At 55.6% G+C, this 26,492-nt stretch overlaps 7 protein-coding genes across 7 annotated transcripts; 4 read left to right on the plus strand and 3 right to left on the minus strand.

Annotated features, from left to right (window-relative positions):
- The first annotated feature begins 596 nt into the window (after positions 1 to 596).
- B0H18DRAFT_1043617 (uncharacterized protein) lies at positions 597 to 2,694 on the plus strand. The gene is made up of 9 exons (XM_048030678.1): positions 597 to 792; positions 852 to 911; positions 968 to 1,047; positions 1,129 to 1,496; positions 1,523 to 1,885; positions 1,950 to 2,237; positions 2,366 to 2,422; positions 2,445 to 2,447; positions 2,499 to 2,694. The coding sequence occupies exons 3-7, from the start codon at positions 971 to 973 to the stop codon at positions 2,413 to 2,415; spliced, it is 1,146 nt and encodes a 381-aa protein (XP_047886836.1). The 5' UTR covers positions 597 to 792; positions 852 to 911; positions 968 to 970; the 3' UTR covers positions 2,416 to 2,422; positions 2,445 to 2,447; positions 2,499 to 2,694.
- A 1,289-nt stretch (positions 2,695 to 3,983) lies between these two features.
- Positions 3,984 to 5,655, minus strand: B0H18DRAFT_1043619 (uncharacterized protein). Its single transcript, XM_048030679.1, has 5 exons — positions 5,282 to 5,655; positions 5,054 to 5,236; positions 4,835 to 4,988; positions 4,670 to 4,783; positions 3,984 to 4,607 (listed from the first exon to the last, which is right to left on the minus strand). Exons 1-5 carry the CDS (start codon positions 5,408 to 5,410, stop codon positions 4,207 to 4,209), a joined length of 981 nt encoding a protein of 326 aa, XP_047886837.1. The 5' UTR covers positions 5,411 to 5,655; the 3' UTR covers positions 3,984 to 4,206.
- A 4,056-nt stretch (positions 5,656 to 9,711) lies between these two features.
- On the plus strand, positions 9,712 to 10,810 carry B0H18DRAFT_1043641 (uncharacterized protein). The gene is made up of 2 exons (XM_048030680.1): positions 9,712 to 10,206; positions 10,266 to 10,810. Exons 1-2 carry the CDS (start codon positions 9,759 to 9,761, stop codon positions 10,715 to 10,717), a joined length of 900 nt encoding a protein of 299 aa, XP_047886838.1. The 5' UTR covers positions 9,712 to 9,758; the 3' UTR covers positions 10,718 to 10,810.
- A 2,671-nt stretch (positions 10,811 to 13,481) lies between these two features.
- Positions 13,482 to 14,735, plus strand: B0H18DRAFT_113985 (uncharacterized protein). Its single transcript, XM_048035628.1, has 2 exons — positions 13,482 to 13,719; positions 13,774 to 14,735. The coding sequence occupies exon 2, from the start codon at positions 13,828 to 13,830 to the stop codon at positions 14,482 to 14,484; it is 657 nt and encodes a 218-aa protein (XP_047886839.1). The 5' UTR covers positions 13,482 to 13,719; positions 13,774 to 13,827; the 3' UTR covers positions 14,485 to 14,735.
- A 2,460-nt stretch (positions 14,736 to 17,195) lies between these two features.
- B0H18DRAFT_113896 (uncharacterized protein) lies at positions 17,196 to 19,415 on the minus strand. The gene is made up of 2 exons (XM_048035618.1): positions 18,155 to 19,415; positions 17,196 to 18,096 (listed from the first exon to the last, which is right to left on the minus strand). Exons 1-2 carry the CDS (start codon positions 19,052 to 19,054, stop codon positions 17,614 to 17,616), a joined length of 1,383 nt encoding a protein of 460 aa, XP_047886840.1. The 5' UTR covers positions 19,055 to 19,415; the 3' UTR covers positions 17,196 to 17,613.
- A 1,091-nt stretch (positions 19,416 to 20,506) lies between these two features.
- Positions 20,507 to 21,260, minus strand: B0H18DRAFT_1043676 (N-acetyltransferase; the record flags this gene model as incomplete). The annotated part of the gene is made up of 5 exons (XM_048030681.1): positions 20,507 to 20,622; positions 20,680 to 20,970; positions 21,043 to 21,118; positions 21,170 to 21,194; positions 21,241 to 21,260. The coding sequence occupies 5 exons, from the start codon at positions 21,258 to 21,260 to the stop codon at positions 20,531 to 20,533; spliced, it is 504 nt and encodes a 167-aa protein (XP_047886841.1). The 3' UTR covers positions 20,507 to 20,530.
- An 876-nt stretch (positions 21,261 to 22,136) lies between these two features.
- Positions 22,137 to 23,638, plus strand: B0H18DRAFT_1125210 (uncharacterized protein; the record flags this gene model as incomplete). Its single annotated transcript, XM_048034968.1, has 5 exons — positions 22,137 to 22,414; positions 22,471 to 22,620; positions 22,670 to 22,729; positions 22,781 to 22,997; positions 23,045 to 23,638. 5 exons carry the CDS (start codon positions 22,137 to 22,139, stop codon positions 23,636 to 23,638), a joined length of 1,299 nt encoding a protein of 432 aa, XP_047886842.1.
- Between the last annotated feature and the right edge of the window lie 2,854 nt (positions 23,639 to 26,492).

The following is a 26,492-nucleotide window of genomic DNA, read 5'->3' on the forward strand; positions in this document are numbered from 1 at the left end:
ACATATCATGATGTCGCAGATCCCTCATACGATACGGTCAGAGCGGGGACAAGGCAGACGGCAACGCGCATCCTCGCAAAGTCACACATTCGATACGGTCATCCAGGCTGTGAGTTCAGCTCAGAGGTTGAGATTGGCCTGTCGTTTGAAGGTGAGATATTACAGACTCGAAGGCCACGCTCGCTCACGTTCTCACGTCACAGGGAGCTCGCGTGATGGGCACGGGGAACAGCTGGCCAACTCCCAGTCTACGCGCGGATTCTCGTCAGCGTCCTTGGCATCGATGCGTCGGACCTGGTAAGTGATCCCCAGCTGCAGACCGTCAATCTCTAGGGCAAGGGCAGCCGGAAGAGGGCACGGAGCATACAACAGCAGCTAGGAGATAGTACGATCCTTTCACTGACGCACGGGCCATGTACTGTACATGCGCTACTTAGGTTCAATGCATCGCTATGGCCGCGCCGAGCGCTCAATTTACGCGGACTCGCCACTGAGGCGGTCCGAGCAGAGCAGGACAGAACCTAATATGCTTCTAGATCTCACATGAGGCCTGCTCGAGGCCGTGTGGTTGACGCGATGCATCGCATTCAGTCAGATTCATAAAGGACTATCGCTGCGTGTGAGTTCAAGAGCCACTGTTGCGTCGCCCTTCCTGATACAATCTCTACGCTCAACCGGGGCATCCCTTCGATCCTGATTCACGACATTCGTACTCCACTGCCACTTCCTCTCCAAGTAGTGTCACTGTCGCGCTCACGTCCGACGCGGCTCAATTAGAAGCGCCTTGCTCCGGTGAGATCACAGTCGTATGTTATCAGGCAAGTCATCGTCTGATCTTTGCGTGGTGTCAGTAGAGTATCTTGGCGTCTGCCGTCGGTAATTGGATTGAACGGCACTCAAGCTTGCACTAGGTGAGTCCGTCCCAGTAAGGTGCGAGCTGGCATGATCAACTTGCATGGCCGTTCAGTAGATGGGCGGTACCACGCACAACGAAGACAAAATGGCCAAGAAGCTCGAGATTTACTACAAGCCGCCCACGTACTCAAGGTGCGTACCCATTCTATGTATGCTGTCCAAGTATCAGTGAAGGTGACACATACCAATTATGCTAACTTCCTGTGCGTGCAGAGACAACTATCCGCGCTTTGCGCACGAACTTGTCGAGCGCATCGTCGACTTCCTTTGGGATGATCCCAGGGCATTTGCGGGGTGCTGCCTCGTTTGCCACGCGTGGTACTGCGCTACACGCCCGCTCTTCCCTACGATGGCGGACGATCACCGATTTATCCATAAAGAGAGTTTCATGCAATACTCAAGACTCCTCGCCCGACCAAGATACTTGCCCTTTTTCAAGGTTCAAATCGCATCGCTGAGACTTCATGGAACGTTCGCGCACTCCTGGGTGATGCACATTCCCCTAGGTTTGTTACCTCGACTATCGCTCCTCGTGCTCTGGTATGCGGATTGGGTAGCTATCAACCCCCAGCACTTCCTCCGTCTCTCGAATTGCATTCGATGCGAGTCCTGGAACTTCGCTTTTTCCGCTTTCGCCACGCGCTCGACCTTCGCAGGATGATCAATGCACTACCCAACCTCTCAGAGGTGGTTCTTGATGAAATAGCATTCCAGCACCCTTCCCTTGGCGTGCACACAGTCCACCCACTTCGATACTCCTTATCAAAATTCGAGCTCAACAACGTGCGCTCGAGACGCGCACTACTATTGTTGACATTGCTCAATTCGCGAACATGCCATCAATTACGAGAATTTGTTATCTCGCTCGCGGGCCGACCGTGTGCAGAACTTATAGCACATGTTACCAGCATACTGCAAATTACAGGAGCTGCACTCGAGAAGTTCTTGTGGTGGCATCTTCACGGTGAAGGTAATGTTCCTCAGCACTCACTGTATCTGAAATTCATCATGATTGCTCACCGACGTAAACGTAGCCTTCGAAGCCGTACCGCGATTATCAGCGAACACGTCACTGGAGGAACTAGACCTGGCCCTGTGCCTTCCTTCGTCGCCGCAGATCATACAAAGGGCTCTCGAGGCCTTGCTGTCCGACATCACCAGCCCGCGTCTGCGGCGAATTTCGCTTTCCATCTGGCTCAACCAATCTAAAATCCTCCAGGATGCAAATGAGGTCCCTGTCTCCCCAGCAGACACGACGAAGTCTATTCCCACATTCCACGCCGTGCTGTCGCGCGGCATCTATGACCGGCTTCCAAAGAATGGTGTTGATGTCTACTTCTCTATGTCAAAAGTAGAGCCAGAGGCTAAGCACATAATGTCTGGGATCAAATTCCACATCTTCGCTCTTTTTGCACCGTGGTTGGCCCGTAACAACGTTCTGAAACTCAAGTTCGATCCCGATCCCGATCGGACATCACCATTCACACTTCCTTGGGTTGACTCTGAGGTGAGGCACATTGCTTCTTCAAATCCATAAGCCCGACTGCGACTTGCTCAGCCCGCTGATCAGCTCAACCCAGATAGCATCGCCGGATCAGGTCGGAGTCAGGACGGTCGCAGGAAACGACTCGGAAGACGTAAGTCGGGGGGCGTAGATGTAGAATGTGAGAAGGCAGAGAAAACGGCAGACGATGGACGAGCGAGTGCAGAATTCCCCGCGCAATATGTATGCCGTCGTTTCACTATCTATTCCAAAATGCTACGCTAGAAACACGGGTCTCGGAAAGATAAGCACGGGCGGAGCGCTGAGCACTCACGTCGTGTCTTGGTGACGCGTTGCAGTGAGTAGTGTACCACTGCATTAGTCTCCTCATCGGCCCTACAGCTTCCAGCTCCTTCCACAGTCGTAAGGCTCGACGATAACCGACCGCAGGGCACGCGCCGCGAGACCGTTCTAACGTATCGCTATCCGTCTCAAAAGGGAACCATCCTACTAGTAGCGTGGCGATGGGAAGCCTCCCTCTGGTTCGGTTCTACGTTCAATACACACAATCGCTCTGCGATGGGACCGCTCCCTTCCCTGCGAGCCGTGGCGGTAGACGATTCTCGGAGCTGGAAACGCTCCGGCCATGAGTGAACAGCAGGAGGACCACTGTGGTTCGTACTCCCGCGAGTCACACGGTAACAATGTACTAACTTTACGCTAGAGGTGGGGCTCTAGTGCTTCGCTACAAAAGCTCAAGGCTCTAGTTGTAAAGCTTCGGGGGCCGCGCGAAGGGTCCGTCGAGCTGCGCAGGCCGCGCACACATCTAGAGGGGAGAGGCTCCATCTCTGAATGAGGAACGACGCCGATCGACATATAGATCGCGCACGAGGAGAGGACGGAGACGCAGTCTCACTGTGCAAGCCCGGTGGCCACAACGGGCCACAACGACGGGTCGGCTACGTGTCCTCCTGGAGGAGAGACGGCGACCGGAGGTGTCAGCGAGTGAACGAGGGGAACGATCCTCTATATACAAGCCCGGGGGCAGCCAGCTGTGGATGGAGGTCGTTCATGAGGGAAAAGAACCGGAGAGACGACTCGGAGCGTGAGAACTAAAGACAGTGTCCATTCAAGGTGCTTACGATACATGCGAGGATGCATACCGGCTTACGTATGAGTCATGAGTCATGATGTCGCCGTGTGTCCTAAGTATCAAGTTCCGTTGGATTTGCCTGAAGAAGTGTGTACCAGCCGCGTGTATGCTCGAGGAATATACACGCACAATCATGATGTGTTTACCGCAGCGCGATGATGCACAGCTGCACGCGCAGAGCGAGGATGATGAGGTTCTGTCTTCTGCCTCGCCCTTCTCGCCGCAGGCCATTCCGCGAGGCTATACTGCATTGACGGTTCCGAGTCGTCTGAAGACTGCTTTCATAACTTCGCTTGAAGCACGCCTGACGGAACTACTCGTTCAATCCGAGGTATAAAATCTCGCATATGACACAGCAGTTGACTCACATTCCCCTTCGTCCCCAGGTCTGACTCCAGAGACGGGGACTCGTTCCCGCGAGAACATAAAAATCCTCACTTCAATCTACCACTCCATCGGCCTACCACGTGTCTTCCGTGCGTTGACCCATAACGCAATGGATACGGGCGGTGCGAGGACGTCGGTATGGTTCGTAACTGCGAGGAACCGACCATGGAGCACCTCCAGGCTACGAGATCAGGTCCTGGGGCCTTGCTTCATAAACGCAGCAATCCGACCGAGCATATATTGAGGTATTAACGGGATACGGTGAGTGCTATTCTGTACACGAGTCACGTAGAGTCGCTGGGAACCCGGAGTAGAACCCAGGATTCGGAGCGAGAAAGGGCATACGGCATGACCCGGTCTGCGTGAAGACGGACTCGAGAAGCTGCATCACGTTCGCCGCGGATGTACACGCCAGCAATTTGAAGCTGATTGGACAAGTCTTGCGGTTGAGCGCAGCCGCGGTCTGCTTCTCCTGCACGTTCACGGGTGTATTGGGTTTCGCAGCGAAGAAGTGGGGGGATGCGGGTGAAAGGTGAGCGTGAACGAACCCGACATAGCATCGCACCCACATGCGGCGAACGGCTGTTGCATGATCGCCGTCCAGTAGGGCACTGATCTGCGTCGAGCTCTGAAGCGGGTCTACGACAGGTGAGTCCTGACCCAGCAGAACTTCTGACGCGATAGAATTCAGATGGGATACGGCAGAATTTGATTGCAACGAATGAACACACAGTATTCGGTAGAAGATGGGCGGCTTCGCGACAAGCACGGCTTACCTCGAGCCGTGCGTGTCGGACCATAGAACTGTATCTTGGTTGAAGCACCGAGGCGGAAAGGTGGTAGCACTTCAACATTGGATAAGTTAGTAGGTGCCGTGGAAAGCTAGCAGGACATACCTCGTACGCAGCCATGTCCAGCTGAAACAATGGATTGACGGGAAGGCAAGGCTCGAGAGCACGAACAAGTCCGTTCATCCGTCCCGCACGCCCACGCGCAAAGTGCTACTGTACCGTGTCGGTATGTGGCCCTTGGCTGGAAGTTTGACCCGACCTGCAGGAGACGACTCGGTCCTCTGATCGCAACGAAGATCCTGGCGCGGAGTGCGAATAACGTACCACGGAGCGAAAGGAACTTGTTGTGGTGTATTGGCTGGTGTACGTACGAGCACGGAGAAGAGAGGCGGAAGGGTCGCTGCAACAACTCGGGAGGAACGAGTGCCGCAATCGGGACCATTCGTAGCGTCCGGAGTGCCCTACAATAGTGGACCTATATTCGGAGAAGTGCCTTACAGATTGAACCTATATTCTGAGCTTGTTACGTCGAGATCAGTGAATGCTACTCACCGCTGCTGATACGTCGCTCCGCATCGTACTGACTCCCTGCTCCCTGCTCCTGACACAGACACCAAATCGACAGATCGACTCTGCAAACGCTACGACCAGCGATAGCCAGTCCCCCCGCCTGAATCCCATCGCAGAACAGCTGTGAGCGCAATCACTGCCAATGCATTTGCTTCGAGCTTGAGCAGTAATCGAGCATCGGTCCGTTCGAAGTAGAATTGACCGACGAAGACTGAGGTGTAAGTGGGCGCCGCCGAGGTCTAGGGAACTTCGTTTGTGTGGCCTCGGTTGCCTTGATTTCCTCCCAGGTCGTAGACGGCCCTGGCGGTCGTGAGCCGCAGCCTCAGTGTGCCATACGAGTGAGCGGCGGAGGAACGTCCGCGTCGGGCTCGGTACGCGTGCTGTATTTCCGATTTTTTGCCGAGTCTGCACGTGTCACGCGTCACTGTGTCGGTCGTTCGCTCTTGCCTCGCTCCACGATCCCCGCTGCCCACCGACGATCCACTGGCCTTCTGTCCTGAATGGATGTCGCACTGCGTCACCATACGCGCTCGCCATCGCCGCCACGTACAGCTCCCTGCCTACGGCCAACTCACCAACGACTAGCATCCGCAACACCGATTACAGCGTCCCCGCTGCCTATTCGTCTGGATCTGCTGCGTCAACTACAGTACGCATCCGCCGAATGCCTACGCTACTGCTATGTCGTCTTCTTCGGCTAGCGGCCATTCCAAGCTGCGCGGAATTGTTGCCTCACGCATACACCGCAGTACGTGCTGCAGGTCTCGCTAGTCTCCTCTTTCACTGACGTCTATATGTAGGCTCTCTTAAATGATTCATCCTGCGCTACGTGTTGTAACGCGTCCGGCGAGCGGCCTCTTCGCACAGCCCACTTCGCGGTACGTACGCGGTGCTACATCCATACCGTCTATCCTCCTCTACATCTCTCACTTTGTGCGGGCAGACTTCATGGCCTGCGATCCCGATGGCAATACCGACCTAGGTAGGCGGGGCATCAACGCCCATACGCAGGAGCAGCGGACGGATGCATGTTGACGCGCGGGAGGGGTATGGGACGCACAGGTGGTGATACTACGGTACGTCTGCGCGTCGACGTCTGTCTCGAAGATGTTATAGGTCGAACGAGACGACACTCGCTATACTCTGTATACATATGCGCCCGGGTTGGCGACGGGTAGGTGATATCGGCGATGTCGATCTCTCCGTCGTAGTCCCGCGCATACATGCTCCCAGTGTGGATCACACCGACCGACCGTCAGTACACGCCCATGGGGCGATGTTTGTACGCTAGGCATCGACGCTAGCGATGATAGGGAATTGGGCTGGACACAAGTGCATCCCGCCCAACTCCAGGCCCTCGCTCGCAGTGGTGTCTTCATAGCACCTCCTTGCCTCACGTTCTCGCGGACGGTTTCCATGAGGGCCGATAATCGATATCCTTATATGCTGTGAAACGGGTCACAGTCCCGTCTGATATATCCTTTGTTCGGGCTGAGCTGCGTGTTGGATGACTCGACGCTCGCGTCGAGTCCTCGAACTTTGTGTGAGTCGGGAAAGCGTACCTCGGCCTACGCTAACCTACCATGACATTGTAGATCTCTTCCGTGATACGGTCGCAGCGGGTTGAACTCAGTCGACAATGCGCATCTCCGTGAATCGACGCGTCCGACACGGTCGCCCCCGCTGCGAGCTTGCGCTCGTGCTCGAGCATGGGCGAGAGCTTGCCGCTCGCCTGTATCAGTATTCCACGGTGAGAAGTAAAGACTCGGAGGCCGCTCTTTCTCGCCTTCTCGCGTTGCAGGCCCGCAGCCCGAAGTTTGCGCACGACGCACAGGGCACCGCTAACCAACTCCGAGTCTGCGCGAGGGCTCCCGTCACCATTTTTGCTGACCTCGACGCGTCGGACCTGGCGGATGATACGATGATCTCTCGTTGACGCGACAGTCATCGTCCCTGACAAGCGCGCGTTCTGCGTCATGTCTACGGTCGCACAACTCATCGAAAGCAGCAGTGAAAGAGGAATCTGGAGCCGTTTCATCCAACCTCCTGCGCGGCGGTATCGATAGAAAAGACGTCCCAAGGTCTAAGTCACAGAGGAAGTGAACGTAACGTGCTACTACTCATGTCAGTGTACATGGTGGGTGTTATCGCTGTTGGCACCAAATCGCGTGTTCCCTGAGAAGCACCGAAGATGGACGCGCAGTGCAGGCCGCGCCAGTGAGCTACAGAATAGGTGCGCACACATATAGTCGGCGTACGTGCTGACACGCCCACTGAAGCCATATCCTGCGAGGAGGTCTCCGGAGATGACTGAAGCAAAGTAGTAGGGTCCTATCCAGGCCCTGTATATGGATGCCGTTGACGCGTACTACCTGCCCTTCATACCAGGGACGGGTTAAAGTCACAGCATCTAGCGGATCTTCTGGTCGCGGCGCCGGCTCTAGGTCGCTCGTAAGTGTCGTCGTATGTACTAGTCGATTCCTACGAGGTTTGATGTTCCTTCGTTTTGCAGTGCGTCTTTCATACGTCCGAAGGTGCACTGGCAGCCATGCGACTTGCTCGAAGTCTACATAGTTTTCACATCCCACGGCGCGGGGAATTACTCCGAGTCAGGCACAGACAGTAAGGTGCATGTATATGCCACAAATGTCCCGGATAATATCTGTATCTAATGCACCGCAAGCCGGTGGCGGCCCAGGGTACCCTTATGTATACCTTGCATACTCGACGTTGGTATCGGTACTGACCCGGTGAGCTACAAAACCGAGATGTAAGTAAGTGACTTGCGGTTTGATTGATCTGCAATCATGAGACAGGAGGTCGACGAAAAAGGATCTGTTCGCTCACTTCACTGACACAGAGGCCGTGCACCGTACATGCGATATGTGCGTGCTACTTAGGATCGATACAATCGCTATCGCCACATTCCGGGGCGCGCAGTCTGTGTGGACTGAGGCGGCCCGAGCAAAGCAGTACAGAACCTAATCCGCTTCTAGACCTCGCACGAGGCTAGTCTCCGTTGCAAACCATACAAGCCGGCGAGCGTCTTGTATGGCATGAGGCCTGCTCGAAGCCGTGTGGCCTGCACGGCGATGCATCGCATCCGATCATACCCATAAAGAAGGACCGCTACCCGTGAGTTCGAGAGCCACGTTCGCATCGCCTATCCTGATACTATCTCTACGCTCAACCACGGTATCCCTTTGCCCCCGATTTGCGACACTCATCATCCACGGCGCTCCCTCCAAGCGGTGTCTCTGTTGCGCTCACATCCAACGCAGCTCAAGCAGTGGTGCCTTGCTACGGTGAGGTCACAATCGCACGCTATTAGGGCAAGTCGTCTGATCTCCGCGCAATGTCAGTATAGTGTCTTGATGTCTGTCGCTGGTGATTGGCCACAGGTCGGAGAGTGTTTACGCATTGTGAGTGCTTCTTTAATAGTATGCAAGCTCGTATGATCAAATTGCATGACCGTTCGCGGCTAGTCTTTTGAGTCACTGGACCTTGAAGACGAACTGCGACAGCGAAGGATTAAATACAAGCCGCCCACATACTGCAGCGAAACCATCTCGCATCACAAGCCCGCCGCTTGCCGCAGCGGCAATGACATGTCAAGGAGGCACGTCACATTGCCCTCCTCCCCCGCCGTCAATATTGCTTTTACGCGGTTGACGCGCCCGCAGCGGGCAAAACTTAGTAAACGACAGGTCCGCCATCCAGGGGGTGGTCCACACATCACACGCGTCCCCGTCGCTGCACCAGATCGTGTAGAATTATCAGGCACACCCCCATCCAGGTTGGGTTCGCCACAGTACCCGAGGTGAGTACTCTTGTCTCTGGCACCGTGACAAGCACCAGTGTAGGCCGCGCATGACAATCATGCTAACTTCCTGTGTGTGCAGGGACAGCTATCCGCGTTTTCCGCACGAACTCATCGAGCGCATCGTCGACTTCCTTTGGGATGATCCCAGGGCATTTGCGAGGTGCTGCCTCATTTGCCACGCGTGGTATTGCGCTACACGCCCGCTCTTCCCTAGGCTTACCTACCGCGCATTTAAAGAGAAGAAGAGATTCATGGATTTCGTGAGGCTCCTCGCCCGGCCAAGATACTGGCCGTATTTCAAGGTTCGGCTCACATCGCTTGAACTTTATGGACAGTTCGCGCACTCCTGGGTGATGCACATTCCCGTGTGTTTGTTATGTCGAATATCGCGCCTCAGGTTCAGCAGTGTGGATTGGGCGACTACCAACCTCCACCCTCACTTTCTCCGTCTCTCGCACTGCAAAGATTCCGTGCAACACCTGTATCTATACCGATGCCGCTTTCGCAACGCGCTCGATCTTCGAAGGATGATCAATGCGCTACCCAACCTCTCACGTGTGGACCTTCATGAAATAACATTCCAGCACCGTTCCCCCCCCCCCCCCCATAACAGATCTGGCTACGCCCACCGTCAATATGTCCCGTCACAAACTCCGTAATATGAATATTTGCTACTCGGACGTCGACCTTGGCGCATCAGACGCCGACACATCTGGACATGCTCGCTTGCAGGATTTCCTGGATCTCTGCTCTGCATATCCCACCAACTTGTCATTATCCCTGCATTTACCATATGGCACGTACTGCCGAAGTCTGAAACCCACTGACACAGTGGCCCCCGGCGTGCACACAGTCCATCCACTTCGATACTCCTTATCGAGCTTCGAGGTTGCTAGCGTGTCCTCGAGATATGCACTACAGTTGCTAACACTGGTCAATCCGCGAACATGCCATCGACTGCGAAAATTGGGTATCCAGCTCGCGGACGGACCGTGTGCAGAACTTATGGCGGAAGTTACCAGCATACTGCAATTCTTCGGAGCTGCACTCGAGGATTTCCAATGGGTTCATAAGCAAGTTGAAGGTAATGTTCCACGGCGCTCACTGTAGCTGACTCACGATTGCTCACCGACGTATGTGTAGCTTTCGAAGCTGCCATACCGCGATTATCAGCGAACACATCACTGGAGCATCTGCGCATAGTCTTTACACTTCCACCGTCGCCGCAGACAATACAAATGATGTTCGCTGCCTTGCTGTCCGACATCACCAGCTCGCACCTGCGGCAAATCAATTTTCTCATTTATCTTGAACGACCCGGATATCACCGGGACGCAAATGTGGTCCCTGTCTCCCCAGCATACACGACAACTTCTATCCCCACATTCCACGCCATGCTTTCTCGCGGTATCTATGACAGGCTTCCAAAGAATGGCGTATCTATCCACTTCTGCCGGTCGGGAATCTTCATACCAATGCTGGAGGATGGGACCGTGATGTCTGGGATCAAATCCCACATGTCCGCTCTCTTTGCACCGTGGCTGAGTCGAGGAGTTCTGGATATCAAGTTCGAACACGACTTTAACTGGCCCTAGAATTCACTCTGAGGTGAGTTCCATTGCTTCGTTATCCAGACGCCTGGCTGCGACCTGCTCGGTGCGCTAATCAGCTCAACCCAGATCGCATCGCCGGATCAGGGACTCAGGAGGATCGAAGGAAACGAGAACGTAAGCTGGGGGTGTATATATGGATTGGGCGGAGGCAGAGGAAACGGCAGACGATGGACGAGCGAGTGCAGAACTTCCCGTGCGACGTTTGCATGCCTTCAATTCATTATCTATTCCAAAACGCTACTCTAGGAACACGGGTCTCGCAAAGACCAGTACGGGCTGAGCACTCACGTCTTGTCTTTGTGTCGCGTCGAATCCGGGGGTACCATATCAGTATCCTCGTCAGAAGTCTAAACAATCATGAGCCGCAGGGGACACACCACTAGACCCTTCCTACGCATCACTATCTGTCTCCAAAGGGAACAGTCTTATCGTGGCGACAAATCGACTCACAATAGCAGAGTCCCAAGTACTGGGATGTAGTCACATACAACACGGATCAATCTTTGTACATCATGGATAGTAGAGATATCGAACTCACCGCATACTTAGATCAGGCAGGCGGCCGCAGGCTAGTCAAAGTTGAGTGTACGTGCAAGGACACGATGCTGGCCGCGAGAGCTGGAAGCGATGCGATACCCCCTTGCAGGTCAGATATCCACCGACCATGTTCCCGGGACGCTTAAGGGCCATACGGAAGGTCGACTCCGAGTCGTCTCGGTGGGATGAGTGCGATAACTGGTGACTATTCTCATAGTCCGATCTTGTATACCTTCGACAGATCGCGAGCACCACTGCGAACGAAGTTGTCATATAATATGAATGTCGGTAACGCGGGTATGACGATCATGAAGATGCGACTGCCATTACGTACCGCACAATCACTGATTAGAGTACACGCCGTCCGTAGTAAGGCACGTAGCCAGCGCGGGCACACCGAGTGTCACAGCCTTGCGCGCCGATGTGTTAGACACAAATCATCCGGCCGCAGATCTCACCAATAGTCATAGCAAGCTCTGTAAGCGTAAGACCATTCAATTAATGCGTTCATATACATACAACTGCGAAGGGATCCTGGGTGACACATCTGCTGCCCCGCAACAGCCCGCGTAGTACTAGTGCGCTGTTTGAGCCGTTCAGACGTAAAATCTGTCCCCACACGTCGGCATCTAGACAGAGCAACGATATCAGTATCAATCACCGCAGCCAGCTTCAAGTGGAGAATCTGCTCACTCTGCGGCGCTTGAGGACGAGCTCAGACGCCCAGATACATCGTCAAGAATCCTTCGATGGCTACGTAGGTTGCTCCCGCGCCGCCCGTACGCGCCAGGTACGCCAAGGTCGGTGCTCGCTTGAGGATCCGGAATCCACTAACCGGATCCAGTTTGAGGCCGAGTGATCGTAGGAGGTCGAAGTGTCGAAAGACACGGACAATCTAAGCATGACGAGCTAGTATCAGCAGAACTCGACGTAGCCAACGAAGCAGACGCACTTAGATCACCTTCGGTGCGGGTATATGCGTGTCTCGAGGTGAAGTGATTCAGAGAGGCAAGAAGGCGGGCACTTGCCGCTGATACAGTAATGCAGACCGTGTCTTCTGTCAAGAGGAACAGTCAGAGTCGCCGCGCACGTTCCGGCCCCGGGTCGGTTGCGGAGGGCAGGGAAAGCTCACCACGTGTTTCAATTTCAAGACCACTCCCAACAGAGGCACAACTCCTCGTTCACTGTATCGCATAAGTAGATATCAGTACTGCGCCACACTGAGCTGCCCTCAGCAAGTTTCCAAGCTCGCCCTCGGACGGAGCTATCCTGAGAGCACGTCAGGGTTCGCAAAAGGCGACGTCTGATGAGCACATACCTTTGCATATGTGTTGTTCCCTGCTCGTCCTTCCGCCGTGCTCACGCCAGTAGCCGCAAAAGTTCAGGGTGAGTAGAAGTTCTGGTCAATGCGCGCACAGATCGCGCGTCGTACGGGCCACGGGCACTTCTGTTAAACTAGTCGATGTCGTCAGAACGTGACACGCGCGACACAGCAAGCTTCCGACAAAGGTTAGCCACAGAAACATAGAGTGAACTGCACGTCTGAAGAGGCGTCAACACGCAAGATCGCGCTTAGAATCGAGAGAATCCGCGCCGCTGTGGGGAAACCAGAGAGTACGTTCTTCTTCTGGTGTCCATATGAGTCCTGGTCAAGCGCTATTGTGGAAAGGCTAGGCCGCTGGAGGAACGCATACAGGTTGAGCGGAAGTGGAAAGCCGACGTCAGGTCTGGAACGAGGAGGCGACCGCGACCAGCACGTGCGGTCTGCGACACGAAAGTCATCGTGTTTGACAAGCGCTCTCTCTCCTTGTCGTGCTCCTCGACGGCCACCAGCAGCGGCGCGGCGCACCCGTGGCAGCATCTTTCCAACGACGACGAGGCTGACGTCAAATCATCGGCGGGGATAAGTACTTTCATTTTCTCGCTCGTTCCTGTCCTCCCTCACGACCTGCAACGATCACTCGACGCTATATAGACCCGCATCGCCATGGCCGTCCGACCAAGCTTGCAGACGTCTACCACACCTACTGTCATCGACAACCGCGGGTGCGGCCATGCACACGACCATCAAAACTCGCAGAACGGCTCCGAGCAGCGGTCGCAGTAACACATCCACACTCAAATGACACATACAGCGTCATCCGCTTCTACAACGAGCCACCTCCATCAACAACTATGCGAGGAAGTACGACCTGCCCACGCTGCCGACGACGAGGACGTGCAGAGGGACTCATACGCGAGGCGGACGATGGGCTGGCGGGAGGCGGAGGGGGCGGAAGGGGCGGAGCATCCGAGTCGGAGACGACGAGCGACGGGAACCGGTGGATACGCAGCTACAACAGCCGTGCAAGGCGAGGTGTGGCGGGCTCCCCAACGAGCAAGGGGAGGGCTGGGACGGAGAGCGCGTGTCGACGCCGGAGCGGGCTGCGACGATGGATCGAAGGAATGTGAGTCCCTGCAGGCGTCCACACACCGACTGCTGTTGACGACTGCATGCGCAGCCATGCACTCCGCCATGATACATCTGCGACCTCAACACGACGTTAACTACGACTATGTCGCGCCGCCGCTGCTGCCGAAGCCCGCCCTCTACTTCCCGCTGGCCTCTCGCCAGTCCGCCCTCGCCGCCTCGCTGCCTACTCTTCAACCAAGCACGACGCCCGGCTCGGCACCGCAGTCCCTTTCCGCAACGTCAAACACGCGTGTGTCACGCATCCTCGCAACGTGAACGCGACCTTGCCCTCTTCACTCCTCGCCTGCCGCTGCCTTCCCAGCACCCCGGGTTCCTTTCAGGCAAGGATTCTCGCACGCCCCGGCTCGTCGTCCACCCCTCAGTACCTCCCCGCCGCGCTTCCTACGCTTCCTCGACAAGTCTCTCTTCCGCACCATCGTGCAACCCCGATACCGCCCCACCCTCGGTCATGTTCCCAGCAACCCGGACGCGACCCTCGTATGCTATACACAACACCGGGGCTCTGTGCCGTCCTACAGGTATGTCCCTGCCCCCTCGAGTCTCTCCGGCTATCCCCGCTCCCCTACTCACCCACGCGTCTCCGACGTTGGCCACCCCGCCACGCAGGTTGCTCGTCGCACCCCGGTTGATACGCAACGACCCTGCACGTCGCGTGCTGCGCCCCCGCTACTACACTACCCCTGTCTCCGTGTATGCGGGGCGGAGCTGTGCGCGTCCATGCTGCCGGTCGTACGCGTAGCTTCCCAGTCCCGCTGGCGGTCTGCGGGTCCGGCTGGCAGCTCGTACGTGTCACGAGGCGGCCACGTCCGTCGCTCCGTGGCGAAGCAGAGATGGTCATATAGGGAGACACGGCAGGACGACGCATCTGCCTACGTAGCAGGTTGGCGCAACGCGACTACGCAACCACACGCAACCTCCGTGACAAGGTTTGTAGGGCGCGAAAGAAGACACATCACCCTCAACTCCTGTTTAGCGTACAGGTATCGTTTTGTAGGGCGCTGCGCGGTTCGTACCTTCTTCAGTTGCAAGCGACTGTCGCCCACCTCCCTCTGCACTGCTCAGCCGTACGCTCGCCGTGCGATATCTCGCCGCTCGCCTTCGTTCCTTCTCTGGGTGTCATGCGAGGATGAAGCTACACAAGCGCGTCGAGCAAATCCGTCAGTTCTGCAAGCCTAGGGGACGATTTGTGTGTAAGATAAAGGGTGATCGGTGCAGCTCACGTCGATCAAGCGACAATCACTCGGCGCCGACTCAGACTAGAGTGCTTGAGCGCGTACCCTTCTCTAACTTATATGCACATCTTGGCTGATCTGTGGCATAGACCAATGGCGTACAAGCCGCAGATGAAGTTTACGTAGTCAGCTCGCGCATACACTGCAATACTAGTTCGACCAGCAACCGAGTCCTGTGCCAGCATGGACGAGAGAGACGAGACTTGGGCGCCGACGAGCAGTGCGCTTTTTGTGCGTCCGTCCCGACGACGGTGTCGCATCTTTTCTAATCACTTTGCTGCCTCTAGCTCGTGGTCCGCTTCCTATGCGGGATGGCCTTTTCTGTACGGACCATACGCTGGGGTTACCGCTGGCAAGACTGCGACTGGCAGGTCGACCATGCCGCCGGCCTGTCTTCGGTGCATACTCGACCGCGCGTACGCTCCGCTCCTGTACCCGCGGACCGCGATCCTGTCCATCGAAGCGATTATGAATCCTCTGGTCACGGCTCGACCAAGTCGTCCGGCGGAATAACATGACGATGCAGTACGCTGCGCCGTTCTGAGCTCTAAGGTCCGCCTGCCACGACGCGTACGGCGTGATCAGCTAGTATGTGACTTAACTGTGCTGATGACGACTACTTCGTAGCATTTATGCGGTGCGTGCAACCGCACGATTGCGTGAATCATACCGGTCGCTCGCTTTGACGCTAAAATCTACGTGGTCGTTGTCAGGCTGAAGGGCACTACACGCGGTACGACGCCGTGACCGTAGTACGTCCCTCTTCATTTATCCGCCTCCTTCCTCACCCACCGCTCAGCTACATGTATGCGCGCAGGACGACTCGCCCTCATGCTCCCTTCGGTGTCCTCTGGTGTTGATTGCCTTCCGGGTCGTTGTCGGCCTGATGAACCTGCATGGGCACACCGAACGGGCTGGGGTCTTGCAATAGATGACATGACGTGTCCGTGGTCGGGGAGCGTTCGGGCAAGGAGAAGGGCGAGCTCCTCATTGTAACGTTATCCGGGTGAGAACTCCGGCCCATCAACTTGAGCTTGATATGAGCACGCCTCTCGGCTGATATGTAGCATACACAGGTCATCTACTCGTGCTGGCCTCGTGTATATAATGCATTGGGATCCGACGAGAACGGGGTCTTGGGCGGTGCCGTGAAAGGCTCTACTGTACGCTGGTTCCGATGACGGCGTCGCGTCTTTCAAGATCGCTTCGTTCACCTCCAGCTCGTGACCCGCCTCTCTCGGGCTTGGTTCAACGTTCGACACGCGCAATCGCTCTGGGATAGTTCCTCCTGTGGGTCGTCGCGCCAGACGACCCACGAAGTTGAAAACGGCGATGCATCAGTCATGGGTGAACAGTGGGAGGACCACCGTGGTTCGTACTCGCGCGAGTCACATAATAACAACGTACTAACTTTACGCTGAGATTCTGATTAGCAAGTGCGACTGCCTGTCTGATCTTGCCGCCGCCCGCTTGCCTCTGTACATGCCCAACTGTGCGACGCTACGTCCTCGCCGTCTTGCACGGTCGTGATCTTGTTCACTGGGGCGATGTCGGATCGCACGTGTACAGCTGGGTCGAACGAACACGACGACTCAAGTACTCACGCCGCGGCTTGATAATGACTTCTCCGCTATCGGCGTGTCCGTGTCTTTGTCGATCGTGAAGAGGCTCCGCGCCTGGAGTGCATGTGCAGGGGAAGAAACGAAGAACGTTGGGCTGGCTGGTAGAGTGAATCGTCGCATCGTCGCCGAATGACCGGGGCTCGACAAGGAGCTCTCTCAGGCTGTTCGTTTCCAGCATAAACCTACGTCACGTCATTGTCAAGCAGTGAACATCTCAGGCTGCCAGAGCTGCACGAATCACTATGTAGTACGTCGCTACAAATGCGCAAGGCCCTATCTATCCACGAAGAGTTTGTCGAGTTGCGCAGGATTCGCATGCTTCCGGAGAGGAGAGATTTCTGTCTCTGGATGAGGAACGATGCCAATCGAGCTATAGATCACGCACGAGGAGAGGGAAGAGACGCAGTCTCACTGTGCAAGCCCGGTGATTACAACGAGTGGTCGGCTGCGTGTCCTGCTGGAAGAGAGACGGCGACCGCAAGCATCAGCAAGTGAATGAGGGGACAACGATCCACCATACACAAGCCCGGGGGGCAGCCAGCTGTGGATGGAGGTCGTTCATGAGAGAAAAGAACCGGAGAGACGACTCGGAGCGTGAAAACTACATAACTGCGACGAGAGGGGACCCGAACTCGAGAGAATTAGGCACTGCACAGCCGTTTCGCCAAACGCGAGGTGGAGTCAGGGATGAGACATGGTCACGCGTGTGTTCGAGACTGGTACGGGCGGGAACTACCAGTAGACGACAAAACTAAAGACAGACGAACATGATCGACCGAGTGGAACGGTGTTTGTAGCGTGGACTCCGGTGCCTATCGTCCGAACAGAGCTCTGGGAGCGAAACCGACCGGAATGGGCGTAGGCTCGGAAACGAGAAATTGATGCCTGCGTTCGAATGTCGTCGATGCTCTAGGATCCCCTGCTTTTCCTCATTTATAGCTCGCAGGATCGACGCTATAAAGCCGAGCGTGCAGCGAGAGAGGTCGCCCAATACATCCTCCGACACATTCTATCTCATTCAGTGGGTTCTCCTGGGTCCTGGATACGCGATCCATCAGGCAGTTCCAACGTCATGACTCCACGAGCCAGCCAAGGACTAAAGAGGTGAATGAGGAAGGACTTGACGGTAGCCGACGACGTGTGTAGTGTTTCTGCAACGGAGTTCGAAGCGTGTTCTTGGTTCGAGCCGATGCTGACGCGGAAGGAGATGGTGACAGCCGCATAGGACAACCGTGCAAATACGTTACGGGAGAGAGCGGCATGAAACGCTGCAATGGCCTCCACCGTGATCGCGCATGCGGAATCGTCTATACCGTGGAAGGTTAGAAAGTAAACATGCACACTTTGCAGATGTGTACTTCCAATTTGTGCGAACAGGCTCAGGAGACTTCCATAGGCCCATATCATGTTCAGCGCCGAGGTGGAAATAAAGTCCATGGTCAGAACTCCCAGACTGGTGTTATCAGTCAGCGAAGGTGGAAGACGGTGTGGAACGTGCTGTACGAGAATGATCGAGTCAGTATGTGACGCGCCTGGTATGCACACAGCCACTCACATGCGGAAGGAAAGCACCAATCCAACCGGGGTGATTCCATTCAAACTGTCCCAATGCCGGCCCGGATACTCGTAGAATTTGGCTGATGGTCTGACTCATTGTGGATGAGGGCGGTTCCAGAAGATCGATGCGCAGCTCTTCAAGCTTGCAACACTGCTGTGCAAACAGCTCAAAGAAAACGAAAGCAAAGGCCGAGGATACTTGTGACAGGCGGACGAAGGCCCATGAATTACCAGCATTCACGCCTGTCGCCAGTGCGACCGTGTCGGCTGGGGTAGTCGGAGGCTCCAAGTCTTCCGGCAGCAGATCACCGTCTATATGCATGTTTCGAAGGGCCGGGAACGCATAGACGAATGACTGGAAGTCCGAAGCAGAGAGGAAACCAGTACACCGGAGGGAGATAGTGTCCACAGTTGAGTAGAACGGGAGAACGTCGAGCAGACTCGGAGAGAGGTGCTGCCCATCACACATTCCCAGGGGACATTCACAACCAGCGTAGTCCCGGAGTTGTATCTCACGAAGCTTCTGGTTGACAGCAATAGGGGAGCGAGGTGGTGATGTGCTATCCAGGGCTGCAGACTCGACGGCAATTGAGCGAAGACGGAGGACTTCCAGACCAGGTAGAGCACGGGTGATCATCCAGATCTCGTCGGCACGGCGTAATCGACATCGCCTGAGTGACAAGCAAGTGACGGACGAGAAATAGGAGAGATGAGTGAAGAAGGATAGGTGAGGCCGTGTGCTTGTCCAATCGAGCTGCGAGAATTTGAGGCTCTCCAACTGGGACAGTAGACGTCCAGGTACCCGCACTGGAAAGGTATGCGCAAATGGCTTGTCCGGATGGTCTTCGATGCGCAGGGAATCAAGCGCACATCCATAGCATTTATTGTGCTTGGACATTAGTATCTCTACGAGATCACCCAAATCCCTGCTACTTCGGATGGTATACCGGCGAAGGTGATGCCTCGCGCTGCAATACCAAGCTCGGCATACGAGGCAGCACCTGGCGAGCTGTACAGGTTCGTCCCACAGGAAATCGATGATAAGGTCTATGAGTTCTTGCGTGAGGATTGGAAATGCGTCGCTACTGACACAATCAGCGAACTAGATGAAGATAGCTACGAGAATACGGCACCTCGTATGGATGGGCGGTTTGTAGCGAATCTCACGCCAAAGAGATTTCACCATCATCTCATAGACAGCGTTCATATCCCCGCAATTCATACCCGAGTCACGACGCTCGTGTTTCGAGGTCCTAGACGCAGGCAAGAGTCAATCAACACAAACTCGTATATCGATGCTTCTGGAGCACCGTGTCCATACATACATTCGACCAATCGGTAGGGTCAGGAGTTCGAGAGAAGCTAGGTTGAAGCGGGACGAGCGACAGCGTCAGATGTCGATGTTGAGAATATGGGGACGAGAGAGCGAGAGCAACAGCTCCTTCCCTCCACGTGAGATACATAGAGCATCGCCGTAATGGGATGAGGGCGTGGTACCCTCGCACGAGTACACCGTGTAGTGGGCGCTACCACACGGGCTATCCCGTGTACTGCCACCCTTGATCTTTGCGTTAGCCAGATCTGTATCGGACGGGGACGCAGCTCGATGACCGTCGTATCAGTCACTACAGGAGTAGCAGATAGCAAATAGTTCAAAGCCAGAACGACGAGACTGGAATCGGCACTTGAGGATTCCTCGCAAATCTTGAGTCCGTCAGGCGCCATGATGTCAGCGATGCATTGAACTAAGAGTCTTAGGAGTCGTCAGCCTCTGAGATGGTACATCGAGTATGAACGTTACTGCGAGAAGTGGCTGGCTGCTCACGGCGAGATCGGGCTCAAGACGATGGTGATGATGCAGCGCATCTAGGCTCGCGCGCGAGTTGAATTCGTTGAGTAGACGTGCAGTATGGGCCGAGGCAGCCGCATTCCAGCTATTGAAGATTGCGACGCGTGAAGGAAACGGAGAATAGAGGTCTCAAATCTCAAACGTCAGCGCACTCACGCCACAGCAACTCCTACTAAGCAGTCGGCAGATGCAAAATAAAGAGCAGCACAGGACTCAGCAATAGCTCTGCACGATGCGAGTAGACAGCCGGACGTACATCAAGCCAGATCAAGCTGCTCTCCTCGAAGACCTATCCCGGTCATCCCCCAAACGTGCACAGGCTGGCCCCTCGAAAAAGTTTTCGGACCCGACAGGCTGGCAGTCTTCGACAGCTTCCACGACGTACCCTGAACTCATTAGTTGGGCGGTCTACATGTAAAGGAACGCCAACGAGCGAAGCGTTCAGTTGAACCCATGCTGACGCCAAGAATCAGATCATGTCGCATGGCGATAGCATTGACAGGAAGAGTAGTATCGTAGGTGAGGCTATGAAGCATCATGAGCGCTCACAGAGATCTCTCGTCCATTTGGCCGTACGGAGCGCAGCATTGGGTCTCGAGTCAACGGCTTGCGCATATCTGTCAACGTCAAATGAGCCCAGCGCCATACACGCACCAGCAAGGCCGAACACGCACCAAAGGCATCCTCCTCGTCCCTCAAGTTCCGCCCCAGCCCCAGACTCTCATAGTACTCCCGCACCCTCCGGTACACGCTGTACCCCAGCCCCTCGTACATGCCTATCGCGACGTCGTTCGTGCACCGGACGTAGAGATCCACGAAGAACCCGCGGTAGTTCTTGTCCGAGACGCGCTCGAGGTAGTCGATCATCTTGCGGGCGAGCGAGAGCCGGCGGTACTCGGGCGCGACGGTGAGGGCAGTGATGTGTCCGTGCCATTCTGTGTCCTGGCCTTCAGCCTTCCCCAGGACTAGCGTAGGGCATTGCATGTCAGGAACTCTATCGGAATGAACGAAGACGAACGTCCTGTAGCCCATCATACGCCCGTTTGGAGACTCTTCCACAGAGCACAAGTCCGGCCAACGCGACAGGTACTGAAGGTAGAAGTTGATGCCGTACTGAAAGAAAACCATTCAGTGGAGTTTCGTTCGGACAGCGAGTCGATTCACGGTCTCCGTCCACAAATCGAGGTTGCTGAAGATGGTCAATCTAGGACCTGCAATGGAGCGCGAACTCTCACATATGGTTGAATTTGAACATATCCGTTGCTTTGAACGGCCTTGCGACGCTCATGTTGAGAAAAGGCGCGGTGGCGTTACGGTTGGATTTGGTTAAGAGTGGTTCTGGTCGAAGCAGAGTCGAGGACGAGAACGAGGAGGCGCCCGATGAATCGATCATTGGCAGTCTCCGGAATACAGCGCCCGCTGTAGTTTGAGCCGACACCTCGCTGCGTTCGCATATCGCAAGACTCAGTGCAGGACACACCTAGCAGCCATCCCGCTCCTTCAACAACTTCTCTGGAACCGTCGTCACCACATCCGATCCGACTGCTAGACACAGATGTCGTTCATACTCATCCCAATATGGCAACTGATGTCACTGTACGTCGGTTCAATTTCCTTGCCGTTCTATAAATAGACTCCGACAGTTCTTCTGTAGCCTCAGTGGTACACACCTCTATTTTTTAAATCCTGATTAACATCATTTCCCATGGGCATACCACATATCCTGCGCAATGAGCGTGTCGGAGCCAACGCGCCTTCCACGTGACCGCGAGGACGTGCAAACTTGCGCGAATTCGAGCGTCCGCGTCGGGTGCCGACACTGCGGCACCGTGTTATTCTCGTCGCACTCCTCGATGGCCACCAGCAGCGGCGCGACGCCCCATGTCAACGACTTCCAAGAAGCCTAACATCGTAGGTGCGTGGCACCGGCACCTTGACAGCAACGACGAAGCTGACGTCAAGCGCCTCAGCGCACTCCACAGATGTGGTCCGCGGGTTATACTAACTTATAGGCGAGGAGGGGTCCTATAGGCCCCAATCCTCTCTCGATCGTTCTTGTCCCTGTTCAAACGTTCACGATCCATAACGACCAGTCTACGCTATACCCCGCACAAACCCCGCAACCCTCGCCATGGCCGACCGACCGAGCTCGCAGGCGTCCACCACACCTACTGCCGTCGACGACCGCGGGCACGGCCATGTACCCGACCACCAAGACTCGCAGAATGTCTCCGAGAAGCAGTCATCCGTTAGGAAGGAGCGACCTACTGTCGCAGTCACGCATCCAAACTCGAATGACACATACGAACCCATCCTCTTTTACGACGAACCACCTCCGCTCAACTATACCATCAAAACCGGCAGCCGAGAGCGTGTTATAATCATCTGGTTCACTCTTCTCTTCGTCGAGTCTGGCATCCTTCCCTCATTTTGTTCTACTCGCTCTCATGGGGCGCGCATCTAAGCACCACGAAGAACCTTGCGATCATCACGAGCCTCATCGGCACCGTGTCCGGATTCAAGTTCGCGCAGCGGATGTGGTTCCTATGGTTCATCCGTGACCACGTCAGTCGGAGACTGATCGGTGTTGGACGCTGGGGCGTTGACTTCTTCCAGTGCGTAGCGATCACATATTCGCACTACTAACCTGACCTCGACGCGCAGATACATCCTGAGCCTCGCCATGGCAGCGTTCTTCATCCCGCTCATTATCGGTTCTTCGGTGTACGTTCCCCCTTCCCTGCTCGATGCTGTTGTACTGATCTTGCCGTGCAGAAACCCGGGGAGTCCGCGAATTACGGCGATGGCTCTGCCATGCGTCATGCTCGTCCTGACGCTACCGCTCCTCATCACCGGCATCTTCCCCTACCGAGTTCGCGTACCGTGGCGTGTTTCTTCCTTCCCGCCGCGTCAGCCCCTCCCTCCCCTCGGCTATTGCTACGTCGAGGACATCGTCGCAGTCGACGGGGGTGGGTGCACGCAGTTCCGCCAGGTGAGTTGCTATGTACGTGCTGTCTGCGCTCACTAACCTCTTTTCAGGCCTGGCGTACCCGCTACGAAGAATCGCAGGTCATTCGACACATGGTCCGCCAGCTCTCCGTTCTCTGGGGAGTCTCGGGCCTGATCGTCGCCGCCGGCGTGCTCGCGGCGTGCTGGACCGCGAGCGTCGACACGGGCTACGGGATCGGCTACGGGAATCCGTGGCTCTGGGCGCTGCTCATGACTGCAGTGACCGTCGTGCGGGTGCACAACGAACTGGCACGCGAGAGGCGCGAATGGGTCGCACGTATGGAAGAGGCGCACCGCGCGCGGAGATTGCGCATCCGTGAGGGGAAGTACGACCCGCCCGCACTGCCGACGACGGTGGACGAGGGTCTGCGGCGGGACCTGGACGCGCGGCGCTCTGTGGACTGGCGAGACGCAGAAGGGGCGGAGCATCGGAGGACGGCGAGCGACGGGAGCTGGTGGGTGCGGAGTAGGAGCGGTCGGAGAGGCGTGCTGAGCTCGCCGACGAGGAGGATGAGTGGAGGGAGGGATGGTGAGGGTGTGGCAGTGCCGGAGCCGACGGTGACGAGGGATCTGCGGAGTGTGAGCCCGGGGATCACGTTGGGAGGGCAGACGAGCCCTGTGTAGGGCCAACCGTGGTTCTCCGCGTGTGGTAGGTGGTTGGTGAGTGCTGTATAGTATATGTCGACCACTTGGTGTTTATGATTATGTACGATTAATGGACCTGGGATGGAATGGATTAGATACACGGCTACATCGCTTTGCGTACTCGGCTTACGAGACGTTCCTCTCGTTCGTGCTTCAAGCTTCAAGTTCCCATTGCTCGTAGGCTCTGGCGAAGAAACTTGAACCTACCGAATCATCTTGCTAGCTTAAGACGCCCCGTTGTGTTTTGGGAAGACAAGCTTGGAGTAGCGAGTGCGGGCCTCGGTATCTGTGTCTGTGGGTCAGACTGTCGAGGTCAAGGCGTTGTAATGCCTCGCTGCTCTCGAGCCACGTCAGGAGGTTCAGGGAGTATATGGTAGTGTCTCGCGTGGGTGAGTGTTGTGCTTCGTGTTTTCCGACGTGTACAATGACCAACCTGTTCGCACAGCCGGTGGGCCTCGGCGTTTCTGCTCGTTGTTCCGTTCGACTTGGAGGTCGCGGGAGTGGTTCATGTTGAGGAAGGAGGTACGTTCCTCAGGGTCAGCACGACATCGCCTTATAGCCGGTGCCTGGACAGGACTCGGAGCATTCCTCCAACTCTTTGAGCAATCTGTGATGACGAGTTGCATCGCGGAATCGCGGTGCGCCTTGCAGAGTGTATTGGTGCGGGCCAGGGCTTTTAACTCGTGCTCGTGCGACTCTCCCGGGCCCTACCAAGTTAGCTGGTACGCAGTCAATCAGAGCAATTGTCGAAGCGAGCTCCGAGAGACCAGGGAACGGGGCGCAGAACGAGAGGTATGCGAAGACGCGGCGATGTTGTTGCAAACACCGTCAGCAAAGCAGCGGACGTGTCGGTCGCCGCAGGCCCATCTCCGTCATTGCCGGCGTCGGCTTGGTTGCGTACCAAGCGGTGCCTATCCTCGGCCTGGTATAACCAGGACCGCGCACATATATGCGCGAGCCACTCCCTGCAAGCTTAGACGGGTATGATATGCTGTACGTTGATGTATCAGATCAGCTACGTACGGTACGCATACGAGTCAGAAAAGAGGACGTACTCGAGTATGATTGACTGAACTGAGCAACACAAGCTGCGAAATCACTTTCTGTCGCGTAGAAAGACCCCGCCGACCCTCACAGATACATGGTCGACTCGTGCCAACACCGCGAAGACTGACCTGCCTGTTCGATGCATCCACACAGCTTCAGCCGTGTGATGAGCCCGGCAAGCCTCGCATAGTAACGGTGGTAGAACGGATACAATTACGACTCGGACCGACGAAATACTGGTACGCAACGCATACATATAGTGCGGCAGGGCGAAGAGGGATGAACGACATCGTGACACCGAAGACGCACCGCGTAATGCCCTCCAGCGGGACGATCATGCATCGTGTCGACGATATTGAGCATGTTGTATCTACGTAGCACGGCTAGTGTTATGCCGTGGTCATCGTTGTGAGTATTCATCGCGACTGAGGACAACGTGAGGTCGACGATCCTCGATGCTAATTATTGGAACAGGAACAAAGGATTCTTGAAGGGGCTGGCTGAAGTTCGCATCAAGTGGCACAGAGATATCGGCGACGAGTGCAGCAATGCGAGCTGCGCAGAGAACGTGCAGTACGAAAGAGCCGGACGTCGGGAGAGAGGGTGAACGACAAGAGCCTAAGAGAGAGGCGCCGGCGTGGACGTAGCGCGGACCTGCGCGTATGACGGTCGTTATCACGGAAAAATACTTACATTCAGGACTTAGTTATCGTGTAAGACTTACTACTTAGTTGACACGTGATCCGCACACCTTAGACATAGTTTCGCTTCGTTTCGTACACTTGGTCTCTACGATCTCCGATAACTCTGGCCATGTCAGCACTGTATATTGATTGCGGCGAGGCAAAGATCGGTGGTATGCACCATCCTAGAACACCTGATTTCGCTTCGGTGGCTGGTCAATTGCCCAATGCGGAATCATTAGCCATTTATGGCAACTCTGTCTTCGCCCGGTGCTGTTCATTGCACGGCATGGATAGCACGAATGCGGAAGCCTGCTTATGATTCTACAGAAGCGGATCGTGAAACTCCTCTCAAAAATCATTATCGACGAGATGTATGGCCTGAGATGCTTCAGTAGAAAATTCAGACTCCGGGGAGAGCCAATACTACTAGTCCCCGTGGTTCTCATGAATTCGAAAGACAAAAATATTGTAACTCATATGACAGAAGTGTATGAAATGAATGAAGGAACACTGTGCGTCACAGAGAATAACGGGGAAACCGTCTGGAGCAGTGGCCTCGGCAAGTGCGAAGTTCATCCCGATTTGGCAAGGCCGCCTCGGTCTCGCCTCGGGCACGTCGGCCGGGCGCCTATTCCACTAAGTCTAAGTCACGCGAAAGTAAGACTTGCCCGTAAGTATTTTTCCACGAAACCGTCACTCATAGTATTGGCTATATACTAACACACCGGCACAGTTTACCTTGGACAATGTCCCTTCGCTCTCATACAACACTGGGTTAGAACATCTCAGCGTGACCTTCGTTGCTGGCTCGTTACTGAGCACGTCGTCGGTTTACAATACACTCCTAACGTTGTTCTCCCAAATCAGGGCCCCGTGTCTGAAGTACCTATACATCCACGTCTACTTGCAAGACCCTGACGCCGGCGCCATTGCCGACCTCACCCGAGACATGGGTATGGCTGACTCAAACTCTGCGGCCGTTTTCCATGCTGCAATCTCTCGCGAGACCTTCGGCAACCTCCGCCCTCGAACCGTGACACTGTCGTTCAAACACCATGCCCGCTACTCGCCGGCGGAGACCCAGCATTTCCACGCAACAC

This window comes from Fomitopsis serialis (genome assembly GCF_022376445.1).
Source record: "Fomitopsis serialis strain Sig1Antser10 chromosome Unknown B0H18scaffold_147, whole genome shotgun sequence".
Classification (NCBI taxonomy): Eukaryota; Fungi; Basidiomycota; class Agaricomycetes; order Polyporales; family Fomitopsidaceae; genus Fomitopsis; species Fomitopsis serialis.